The sequence below is a fragment of the Arachis duranensis genome, chromosome 10 (assembly GCF_000817695.3).
Source record: "Arachis duranensis cultivar V14167 chromosome 10, aradu.V14167.gnm2.J7QH, whole genome shotgun sequence".
Taxonomy (NCBI): domain Eukaryota; kingdom Viridiplantae; phylum Streptophyta; class Magnoliopsida; order Fabales; family Fabaceae; genus Arachis; species Arachis duranensis.
This window is the reverse complement of record NC_029781.3, coordinates 105,991,359-106,003,678: the sequence shown is the minus strand read 5'-3', so window position 1 is coordinate 106,003,678 and position 12,320 is coordinate 105,991,359. Positions and strand designations below refer to the sequence as shown.

The following is a 12,320-nucleotide window of genomic DNA, read 5'->3' as shown; positions in this document are numbered from 1 at the left end:
GATCTCAGGTATTTTTGTCACTTTACCTTCTCTGCATGAGGGAGGCAAATCTGAAAGAAAACCAGTGCTTGCATAGTAGAATATCTTTTATCTCACGAATAATGTATTTTGTACACTTGAATTAGTATTTATTTGACAATTTAAAATTACAACTTAAAATTACACGATTGTTTAATTTTAGTAGTTAGTTGACAAATAAGCCCAACAGGAGATTAAAAAGTTTGTAATTGATATTTAATTAGGTAATGGTTTAACTGATTTAACTAAATTTTTATTTATCAATTCTTAACTATTATATTTAATTATTAATGTTTTTATTTTCACTTAAGAAGCAACTAGAATTGAATATTATCCACGTATATATAGAGTAGTAGTGATGAGAAATGACAAGTAACTAATAATGGCGTCGTGCTCGTCCTATAGAAAGTACGAGATAAGGAAGAGAGATCCAGAGCCCAAAAGATGCGCCCTCTTGGTCATCGATATGCAGAACTACTTCGCCTCCATGGCCAATCCCATACTCCCAAACCTCAACGCTACCATCGACCTCTGCAGGCACGCCTCCATGCCCGTCATATTCACGCGCCACTCGCACCGCAACCTCGACGACCACTCCATGCTGGCCGAGTGGTGGTCCGGCGACCTCATCCTGGACGGCACTCCCGATGCTCAACTTATGGCAGCCCTCCACCGCAAACCTGGTAAGCTTGGTTGAGTAATTAAATTAGGATGATGTAGGGTTTATGATTGAATATATGGAACGGTGCAGGGGAAGACATGGTGGTGGAGAAGAACACATACAGTGCGTTCAGGAAGAGTGGGTTGGAAGAGAAGCTGGTGGAGATGGGAATTAAGGAAGTGATAGTGACGGGTGTGATGACAAACCTCTGCTGCGAGACCAACGCGCGAGAGGCATTTGTTAGAGGCTTCAGAGTGTTCTTCTCCACGGATGCCACTGCCACGTCGGATGAGGAGCTTCACGATGCCACTCTCAAGAACATGGCTTATGGTTTTGCTTACTTGCTTGACTCCCACACCCTCAAACAAGCCCTCACTCACTAGTTCTATTACTTTAATTATATCTAGAACTTTCCACGAACGAGGTATATGTATATCCAGATCCTACAAATAAATATCGAGGATTGTTAGGTCTAGCAAGTTCATCAATTAGTCTAAAATTATATTTAATGGTATGAAATTATTCACTTCTCTTTTATTAGTTAAGTGTTCGATCAGATTTTAATATTTTTTTATAAATATATGTTGTGAGTAACGTAACCCGTGCATGCACACAACATACAATGCATTCTTGTTTGAACAAACATTATGTCTGCTCCTAAGTAATCAGCATAGGTTGGCATACATGCACGATGTTTCCATTACACCCAATCATTCCGTACCACATAATTAATTAATAAAGGATACTTCATTTTTGCTTCCTCGTTTTGATCTCAGATCCAATCATTAATTATAAAATAATGCTCTCTCTCTATGGTCTATACTATATATACCAGCTTTAATTAATTTTGTAGGCATAGCCTTATTAGCTTAACTAATTATATAGCCGCCATTATGGGACCCCTTGATTTTAATGCTCTGAAGAAGATGCAGAATTCTGCGAACGAACTGCTTCACTCAGCAGTAGTCCAAGAAGCACTGGTGCAGGAGCGGGAAGAGAAATGGTTGAAAGAGTTGTCGGATTCATGTTTGGGAATGCTGGAGGTGTGCGGAATCTCGAAGGACGTTCTGGTGCTGGTGAAGGAACACCTTGAAGATCTTCGATTCACATTGCGGAGAGCCAGCATAGGGGAGAAGGGAATGGAGGACAAGATGGCGGCCTGCGATTCCTACAGGAAGAAGCTGAAGAAAGAGACCCTCAAGTGTTTGAAATGGCTCAAGGCCAAAAGAATCACTACTCCAAGCATAATGGAGCTGGTGTTGGTTGTTGATGTTCTAAGGGAAGTGAGGTTGACCAGCATCTCAATAGTGGAATCACTACTGTCTCTGATTTCAACACCGTGGTTGGAGTCAAAGTCAAAATCATGGAGGAGGCGGTCTTTGTTCTCAGATGCAATGCTGCTTCAAAGCGCAAACAAGAGGCTTGCAGGGGTTCAGATGGCCATTCAAGATCTCGACCTTGAGTTGGACTGCATCTTCAGGCGTTTGATTCACACTAGGGTTTTGCTCCTTAACATACTCACGCCAAATTGATCAAATTAAACTCAATTATTAACCACTCACTCACTCTATTCTTTCATTTCTTTCAAATAACGTAACTACATTGTCATATTCTGCAATCAATTACCACAGTTAGTAGTACGTACTCAGTTCATTCCTTTATTTTTTTATTTTGATATCAATCAATAATAAATTGTGTTAACTTAAAAACTTATTAGCTAGTGCGTCTTCCAATTTGTCAACTAGATGTATGTATAGAGTAAATTAAAAGGAAAAAGACATCACAAATCACATATACAATGAATAAGATCTTTATTTATCTTTTAAATATGAGGTATATCCCCCACCTCTTAAGCTAGTTCTGATCCAATTATGTTGAGTATCCAATATAATAAGGGAGCCATTTAGATAAAAAGTGCTGAAAACATCTTTTTATAAAGATACTTTTTAATAATTAAAATTTAACATATATAATTGATTAAATCATGTTATTTTTGTCAAAATTAGGCTAAACAAATTAATTTGACTGAAAAATGGTGAATCAAATATTGAATTGGTCTAAATTAATATTATTTTTTATAAAAAATGACTACAATTCGAAAAAGTATAGGGAGCCAATGATCTAAATTAATATTATTTTTTAAACGTCTTTATCTAAATGACTCCATATAATAATAGTACGTAAAATTAATGAATGGTGTTTTTCAGGATAGCACATATATGTGATATTAGCGATGATAAATGCACATATACTCAAAATAATTATGGAGATTTGTGTTCAGTTATATATAGAGTTAGGTTCCGGGGATCATCTAGCTAGCTAGTTTATCAAACGGGAATGCAGCTATCACAGCACTGTAAAACGTCTTTATGCTGCTGATATATGAAGCAATTTCAACTAACTGATAGGAAATGGGCTTGGCCTTTTCTTAATGGGCCTTCTAGGTACATATCAATTACTGGATTTTGCCTTTGATCTATCGAAGAAAAAATTGGAGCCTGGTTTGGTTTATTTTTTAATGGATATGAATTGTCCCAATTAGACTCAAAGTACATGCATGTTGGAAAAAGTGGGCCAGGTGAAATATAGACAAAACTTTTGCCTTACAATAATTTTATTAGCAGAAAATAATAAAACAAAATGCTAATAAGGATGGAGAGTGGTGTGAGAAATCATGGATCTCTCCTAGCTTATCATGAATGTTTTACTTTTCATGAGACAGAGAACAACATCTTATCATGAAAATAGTTGGGAGATGATTTGTGTCCATACAATGTTGAAAATACATTGGAATTTGCCTTGGATATATATGACAAGAGAAGATTTTAACATGTTAGGCTTGCTTTGCCTATGATGATCTGAACTCCACAAATGCAACAAGATCCTTTAAAACATGACCATTATGCCACGCATGCTGCATTTTGGTGCTCAGACAATGGCCACGTGTACTTGTGGTTAACATTTATCTATGTGGGTCACCACTCATCAAGTTACTGCTTGCTGCATGCATAGCTTGCCATACACCATATCTTATCCATAATCACATTGACTCAGCTAGACAATATATACAAGATACATTCTCAACTCCACACACATTAAGGACCAATCAACGTTTCTTAATCTATTATTCAAAGTTTTGGAATCAAATCAAATTATGTGCTTAACGATAAGATAATATGAGAAGATGGATGGATGAAATTAAATGGAAGAGCAATAAATAATAATTAGGTATTTTATTGAGTGAAAATGCTGTTAAGTTGTAAAGATTGCTGGATTATGAGAATGTCGAATAGAAATCTTATTCATTGGCATTTCATATGAAACAATATGATGTCAAATCTTCAGTGATCATTTGACATACATAGGTAATATTGTTGTTACTAAGAGAAACAGAGAGTGATCCATCTAAATTTGTAGAGAGAGAGATTTTAAAGTTCGTTATAATTAATGTAGAGTAACAATGTAACATATTGTTTTTAATTTACATAGAATGTTATTTATATTACATTTCTGAAGAAACATACAATAAGGCCTACTATATATTTCTACAACAAAAGAAAAAGAAGTGATTATTATTTAGTGACTAGTGTGAGACAGGGGACAAGGAATTTTGGCCCCACTTTGCTAACATTTTGTGAAGTCTTAACAAACGCAAGAAAGTTGCAAATTTAGGTAAAGATGTTGTTTCTGCGGGTAATCTTTACTGGTAAGCCATGTTTGGGCACTGGAAAAGGACCATACTGTATTCCATCACCATTATTTCCCACAACTTGCCACCTAATTATATAAAGCAACAATCAAATTAAAGGGGTCAGCATCAATACAAATTTGACAAAATCTTTGATAACTTTGACTCTTTTGCCAAAACCATCACATTATTATTATTATTATTACCTTTGAAAATTTCTCCATGAACTCACACTTGTACTTATATTAGTTAAGATAGCTTCCATGAAATATTATAAGTTTCTAACACTATTCTCTAATTAAGTAGTCAAAATAATGAACACAAAAAAGTATAGTCATAGTCTCATTACTCATAGGCATATATTTATTTTACATTCTACATTAAATTAACTCATCTTAATTACTACTAAATTAAGTGTGACCAAATTAGATGATAGTAAAAATGAGTTAATTCAATATAAAATATGTAAAATGAATTATTTAAACATTTAATACGAAATACTTAGAAATGTCAGAGTCACATTCCAAATTAATAATATCTTATAGAATAAGGACAAGGTGAAATATGATGTGGTGTGTAATTGTGCAGAACTATGTGTGGTATCAAGTAAAACTTACTCCCTTCAAATTTGACTTCTCTAACATCATGGAGTTTGTCTTAGCTTGGTTTGATCAAGCTGGCAAATTGCTTGGACTATCTTCAAAAATTACTATCATCTATCACATGCATGCCATAATTCATTTTTTTTTTTGTGGGATTAATATTTTTGTTTTTCATCCCCCTTCTTCCCCTTTTTTTGACCGGAAGAATTCATGTTTGAGAAGGAACTTAGCTTGATAAACAATTTAAAACAGAGTACACTAAAAAAAGAATAAAAACACGAGATTGAATTGAAAAGGGGGACGGATCGGAACATATTATGTTACCTTAGTACCTAACTAATTTTTTGTATTCTTTAAGAATTTTCTATTAGCAACTATAAATTTATTTGATGTACGAAGTTTACACGTAACTTAAGAAAACTTGTTGCATATTTATATAGTGTCGGTATTGTGAAAAAGAAAGGCATATCTATTTTATTAGTACTACCATTCTATATACGATTGAAAGGGACCTTCAAGAAGTGTGATGTTTTGAGTAATTGTAGACAAGCCTTTGCCTGTTAAACTAAATGACAACAAATTTTGATTGGCCAATATAGTAGAAATAGTGATCAGTGTAAAGTCCCACTCATTTGATTAATTGACCATCAACAAAGATTAGGAAATATCTATTTTAGCTTAATTTGTGGGTTTTATTTCATAGGCTACTCAAATATCTACATTAGGAGCTTAATTAGAGAATTAACTTTTTTTAGGTAATATCAATAAATTTTATTAAATTGTTTTTTATTTTTAAATTTTAAATTTTAAATATTAAATTTTAAATTTTATATCTAAAATTCTAAAAAGATAATATTAAAAAATAAAATTTCAATAAAAAATAGTTAATATTCACTAATTAATTAAAAGTTAGTTCATAATTATATCTTTAAATAATACTAACTCTTATGGAAGATAATTTCTAATTCCTTTTTAGAATTGGAAAATTTGTAAGTTAAAAAATAAAGTTAAGTAAAAAAAATTGTACTTAAATTTCTAAAAAAGTGTGCATTTTACATAATATTTTTATTTTTAAAATATTTTTATTATAAAAATTAAATAATAATTTACATTCTTGATTGTAGCATTATTCTTGGAAATAGTAGTAGCTTATGTAAATGCATGCATGGCGACAAAAGCCATGCATGTTTGCCACGTATACGTATGAAAAACGTAAACAGTTTAAGGTCTTAAAATTCGCGAGGTCGTGGCTACTTCGTACCGAAGACTTGTATGTCATCAAAACCACATGCCAGTAGTTAATAATATATGCTGAATAATATTTTAATATAAGCATTCATATATAAATAAAAACCCTATATTTATGAAGGACCACTTCATTCCACATCTTAAGGAACACAGTATGTAATTATAGGACCACCCTCATTGATCAATTTTCCTAAAGTCAATTGAGAGAGATCTGAGTAGCTGACAAACTAATTATGCAAAAAGTTCATACAAGATCCAAACTAATTAATTGTATTATTGATGGAAAGAAATATAAATACCTATATGAAATAGTGAGATGATGAAGGAGGACAAGAAGCTCAAGCTTGGCTAGCTCATTCCCTGGACAAGAATGGATTCCATTTCCAAATGGCATGTATGTGTTTGGTCTCGGTGGCACCTTCACCGTCACACAAACAAACTAATTAGCAAAAGTCAACCCTCTTTAATGAACATATATCTACTAGGAAAAGTTTAGGAGTCCTCAATTTTATTAAATTCTGTCCAGCATATATCCAGTAAAGAAAAGTGAGCCATTGAATGAAATCTCACATCAATCTCACACTATTAAAATCATCATTGATAATTATTTGATAGCTACAAATCACAAAAATTATTGTTTCTAACGCTCCTCATATCCACTATGTACATGAAATAGTGTTACGTTGTACTAGCTAGCTAGCGTACAAATATAGGTCACGTGTTCTGATATAAGAAAATATATAGATGAAGATTCAAATAGGAAATGAAAAAGACTTTACCTAAGCATTGATTGATAACCTTATATATGCTTCTCACATTGAAGATTAGATTTATAGAGACACAATATATACCTCGAAGCGTGAGGGGTCGAATTTGTGTGGTTGAGGGAAGAAATCAGCAGAATGGTGAATGCTTCTGAAGAGTGGAAGGACCTTCCAGCCTTTGGGAATGTAGTAACCTTGAACCACCACATCTTCCACTGCTTCTCTGAATGTGAATGACAGTATGCTTGCACTTCTCAACGTTTCTTGGATTACCTGCTCAAAATTAAAATATACAGTTATACACATACATATATTAATAGATTGGTTTATTTAATGCATTAAAAATTAATTCAATGATTGATTAATTAATTTATTACCCGAGTAGTGAGTGGCATCTGCCTGGTATCATCCCAAGAAAGTCCACGATTTTGTTGAGCTGTTTTGATCTTGATTCCTTCGTGTTCTTTCTGTGAAAGTTATTGAAAATTAGGATTGATGAGTAGGTGATGAGAAATTTTGAAGGATTATATAGAAAGAGAAGGCATATTACTGTGACAGCTTCTAAGAGAATGGGATTGTCGTGTAAGTATTTGAGAAGCCAAGTAAGAGCAGTTGCAGTGGTGTCATGTGCAGCGAAGATAACACCAATGAGATTATCAGAAACCTGAGAATCAGAGAGTTTGTATTTTGCTTTCGCTTCCAGCAATTCTCCCAATATCCCTCCACCAAGCTCTCCACTTTCTTTTCTTCTTTTTATTAACCTCCCTATACTCTCATCTAGAAGCTTCCTTGCCTTCGTTCATATTTATCAACAATTATTAATTAGCTGATTACTTCTATATATAGGTCTTTATTTTTTTATTTTTGTACAATAAATGCACTATTTTATGCACATTTTCACTATCTATTTGAGTCTCTACCAATTAATTAAACACATAAGCCTCTCATCAAGCTTAGAATCATAAATATTTTAATATGATAAATTATTCTTCTAACCTTTACCGTATCTAATAATTAACAAATTACAGTTTTTTTTTTCCGTTAAATAGGAGTTAACTATCAAAATCAAATAATGATATTATTATGTCTTGTTATATATCATGTCTAAAATAAGTCAAGTTTTTAAAGATTTTATCGATTATTAGTTTTGGTGAAAATCATAAATGGCATTTTTTTCTTTATTTAAATATATAGCAATTTAATATATATTTATAATATATAAAAGCTGATACCAATTTTTTTACAATGAATTTAAGCCATCTTTTCTTTACTAATGATACTACATCAGCAATTCTAATGATTTGGCAAAAGATTAAAATCAACCAATCATTATTTAGTAAAATATTTTTAAAAAATTAAAACAAAAAAATTTGTATCTATTATTATTCAATTGAAACATCAAGTACTAATTAAATATAATAAATATACATTAAAAATGTTATAATAATGATAATTATAAAAAATTTTAGTTACAAATATTCAAATTCTACAACTTATACATATTAAGACTTTTACTACTTTTTATTTCTTAATCTCTTATATTAATTGTCAAAAATTTCTTAAATTTAATATAATATTTTTATATATTTTTCATTCTCATTCATTATTTTTTTAATTATTTACAAAAAAAAACGCAAGAGGTAGGAAATTAAAATTCCAAGGGTTAATGAATGCAAAACACATAACTGTAAAGAATGGTAGAAAATTAAAAAATATTTTAAGTAAAGATTAAAAAATATCAATTTATGTCCCAAACATCTAAAGAATGAAAATAACATTAATATGTACAAACATATAAATAGAATGCAAAAAAATAAAAAAATATCTTTTTATAAATAAATCGATTATATAAAATAAAATATAATTGATGATAAGACATAGTATTTATATGATATGATTGTTGAAATAATAAATAAAAATGACATTACTTCATCGTAAAAATATAATTTTTTTAAACTAATATTTATATATATATATGGTATCATATACTATTTGAGCTATAATTTATTGAAAAAAAAAATACCCTTGTTTACTTAAAAGAAAAAGAAGTAAAAACTCAAAAAAAGAAATTTGTGATAGATACCTTGATTGCTTTCCAATAGGAAGTTCCAGGAATATGTAAGGGATAAGAGTTGTAGCCTTTCTCGAAGCATCGATACAGTTTGCATATTTCTTCTATTTCTACCTCCATTGTTGTACCAAAGGCCGATATTGCAGCCACTTGGAAAGCATACTATATATAACAAAAAGAAAATAAAGGTACATATACATACATTAATTCTATGCTTGGGGATAATAATAGGAGAAAGTCTCACGCCATACTTTTGTTAAAATTTAATCAGTATCTAACTAATAAAAAAAATATATAATTTTATATTATTAAATATAATCTCACATCATCAAAAATCATCAAAAATATTAATAATGATTAATTGATAATTATATTTCACAAAATGTGCTGGTCCTCTAGCACTATTGTATAATATATACCTTTTTCATCTCTTGCAAGGTGTTGATGGTTTTGTTGGTCCAAGTAGGCAACAAATCGAGGAGAATATGCTCAACCTCGGAGACAGAGTTCTTGATTTTGGAGGGCAAGAAAGAGTTTTGAATGAGTTTCTTGAGCATGGAGTGATAGGCGCCTTGTTGGAAGAACACAGCTTGGGGGCCTATGAGCTTCTCTTTGCTGGGTGGATGTCCTGCTTTGAAGAGATGCGCGTGACTCACCAGCACCGCTCTTGCCGCATCTGGATTTGATATCATCACGCACGGGCAGCCCAGTATGTGCGTCTTGAATATCTGCCCGTATTTTTTCTGTCTCTTGGAGAAGAAGGAATTTGGGTTTTGAGTGTAAAGTTTGAGAGTTTCTCCAAGAAAGGGCCAGCCCATAGAACCGGGAGGCAAGTACCACTCTTTATTATATTTGAACCGCTTCCTCCATTGGATTTGGAGGAATAATCCTCCTATTATTATTATCATTGAAAACAAGGACACATAATAATAAGCAGGATGGGTAATAAAGCATGAAATAAGTTGCATGATGGTGGACTTGATACAGCTATATATACTATATAAGTAGCTAGGTGCAAGCAATAAAGAGAGAGGTTTAATTTCGTGCTATATTGTGTGGCCAATTAAGTTATGCACTATAATAGGAAGAATGAGATTGAATTATGTAGACCACGGAGATATATAGGGCTATATATATACACAGAGCGAATATATCAGTAGTCGGTTAAGTAGTCGGTTAAGTGAGCGAATATATGAGAAGTATTAGTAGTCGGTTAAGTGAGCGAATATATGAGGTTATATTATATTGGTGCAGGTGTTGGTTTTATAGAGTGGCAAATTGGAGTTGAGACATGCGTCACCACCATTGTGGGAACTCCTTAAAATCAATTTTTCTTTTTCCGTTCAAATACAATCATCTTCTAACATACTTTTATCATTTAGAACCGATCCTACACTTAGAGAAAATATTTTGGGTTAACTACCAAAAACGTCTCCGAATTATTCAAACGCTGACAAAAATGCACCCAAATTTTACTATCGACAAAAATACCTTTAAATAATTTAAAAATACAACAAAAATATCCAACAGTAAATATATATTTTTAAAAAATACCTTAGAGATTGAATTTTGACTCAATTTTTTGCAAGTATGATTAGAAAAATGAGATATTATTTTTCTTAAAATTTGGTAATTTTTGGCTGAATATATATTTTTTTGTGAGTTTTTAAAAGTATTATTGGTTATTAACAAAAAAATTACAAAAAATTATATACTTAACAAAAAATCACCAAATTTTAAAGATAATAATATCTTATTTTTATAATCATGCTTCCAAAAAATTGCATCAAAATTCAATCTCTAATGTATTTTTTGAGAAATACATATTTAATGTTAGTTTTTTTGCAAAAAAACTAACATTAAATATGTATTTCTCAAAAAATACATTAGAGATTGAATTTTGATGCTATTTTTTGCAAGCATGATTAGAAAAATGAGATATTATTATTCTTAAAATTTGGTGATTTTTTGTTAAGTATATATTTTTTTGTGATTTTTTAAAAGTATTATTAATTGTTAACAAAAAAATTAAAAAAATAATATACTTAATGAAAAATCACCAAATTTTAAGAATAATAATATCTCAATTTTATAATTATTCTTGCAAAAAATTGCATCAAAATTCAATTTCTAAGGCATTTTTTGAAAATATATATTTACTGTTAGGTATTTTTGTTGTGTTTTTAAATTATTTAAAGGTATTTTTGTCGATAATAAAATCCAGATGTATTTTTGTCAGCGTTTGAATAATTCGAAGACATTTTTGGTGGTTAACCCAAATATTTTTAAACACTCAGACTTTTCTTTATTTTAATATTAATTTTATTTTGACATTTATTTATATTGTCATTTGAGTAACTTAACTGTTCACAGACACTTTAGTTTTATTCATCTCTAGCTATTCAAATATTATCTCATTATATTTTATGTAACAAAAAAGATTTGCTATATATATAACTAATATTACAAAAGAGAAAAGTTTTTTGTATATTGATATTTAGAAAATTTTCTGCAGTCTATTATGACGAAGAAATTTGTTTCCACGGTGCCAAGCAAAGAGGGAACATTTGTCCCATCCTTTGCAGACTTGAAAAGATATTTAAGTTGGAATACAAAGATCATCTTCAAATTTGACTATTAGAAGAAAAGCGGTGGCTCTTCTACCCATGATATACAACAATAAGAAAAAGGAAGGGACCATCTCAAAAGAAAAAGAATATATGATGGCAAAAAATTAAGAAATCAGTAATAATGATCAATAATCAATTTTAATGAGAAAAATCAACAACTTTTAAATACACTTGTTAATAAGAAATCTTCGGATACCCAAAAAAAATTCGTTTAGACTTTGGTTGGTGGTAAAGAAATTCCAAAAATAACAAGTAGAAAATTGGGGATAAAATACCAAAAAAAAAAAATTAATGACGTAGATAGAATCAACCTGAATTAAATGGAGAAGATCAAACTATAAATTATGTCATCAATAATTCTAATAGAAAAGTGAAAAGAAAATCTAATTCTAACTGTTATCGTCAGCAAATCAAAAATGAAAATCAATAACGTAGCCGAAAAGTGAGGTCAATGACAAGCATTATTCTTTGGGAGTAGGATCGAATAGAAGTAGAACGACGAGTCATATCAAAAAGTTTTTAAAGTGTGTAAACAAAAGGCTTTGTTAGGATTTCGACGGAAGAAATCAATTTGGTTCAATGGAGTGCAAAGAAGGTCAAGTCTCGTGAGGCCTTTGATCTCCATCGGAAAAGAAACT

The 12,320-nt window shown here is 30.9% G+C and overlaps 3 protein-coding genes across 3 annotated transcripts; 2 read left to right on the top strand and 1 right to left on the bottom strand.

Annotated features, from left to right (window-relative positions):
- Positions 1-370: 370 nt before the first annotated feature.
- Positions 371-1,216, top strand: LOC107471731 (nicotinamidase 2). The gene is made up of 2 exons (XM_016091223.3): positions 371-701; positions 770-1,216. The coding sequence occupies exons 1-2, from the start codon at positions 401-403 to the stop codon at positions 1,060-1,062; spliced, it is 594 nt and encodes a 197-aa protein (XP_015946709.1). The 5' UTR covers positions 371-400; the 3' UTR covers positions 1,063-1,216.
- Positions 1,217-1,572: 356 nt separating this feature from the next.
- Positions 1,573-2,211, top strand: LOC107471712 (uncharacterized). The gene has a single exon (XM_016091199.3). It carries the CDS (start codon positions 1,573-1,575, stop codon positions 2,209-2,211), a length of 639 nt encoding a protein of 212 aa, XP_015946685.1.
- Positions 2,212-4,076: 1,865 nt separating this feature from the next.
- Positions 4,077-10,043, bottom strand: LOC107472024 (abscisic acid 8'-hydroxylase 2). Its single transcript, XM_016091598.3, has 7 exons — positions 9,472-10,043; positions 9,065-9,214; positions 7,532-7,774; positions 7,359-7,448; positions 7,069-7,254; positions 6,517-6,635; positions 4,077-4,456 (listed from the first exon to the last, which is right to left on the bottom strand). The coding sequence occupies exons 1-7, from the start codon at positions 10,018-10,020 to the stop codon at positions 4,348-4,350; spliced, it is 1,446 nt and encodes a 481-aa protein (XP_015947084.1). The 5' UTR covers positions 10,021-10,043; the 3' UTR covers positions 4,077-4,347.
- Between the last annotated feature and the right edge of the window lie 2,277 nt (positions 10,044-12,320).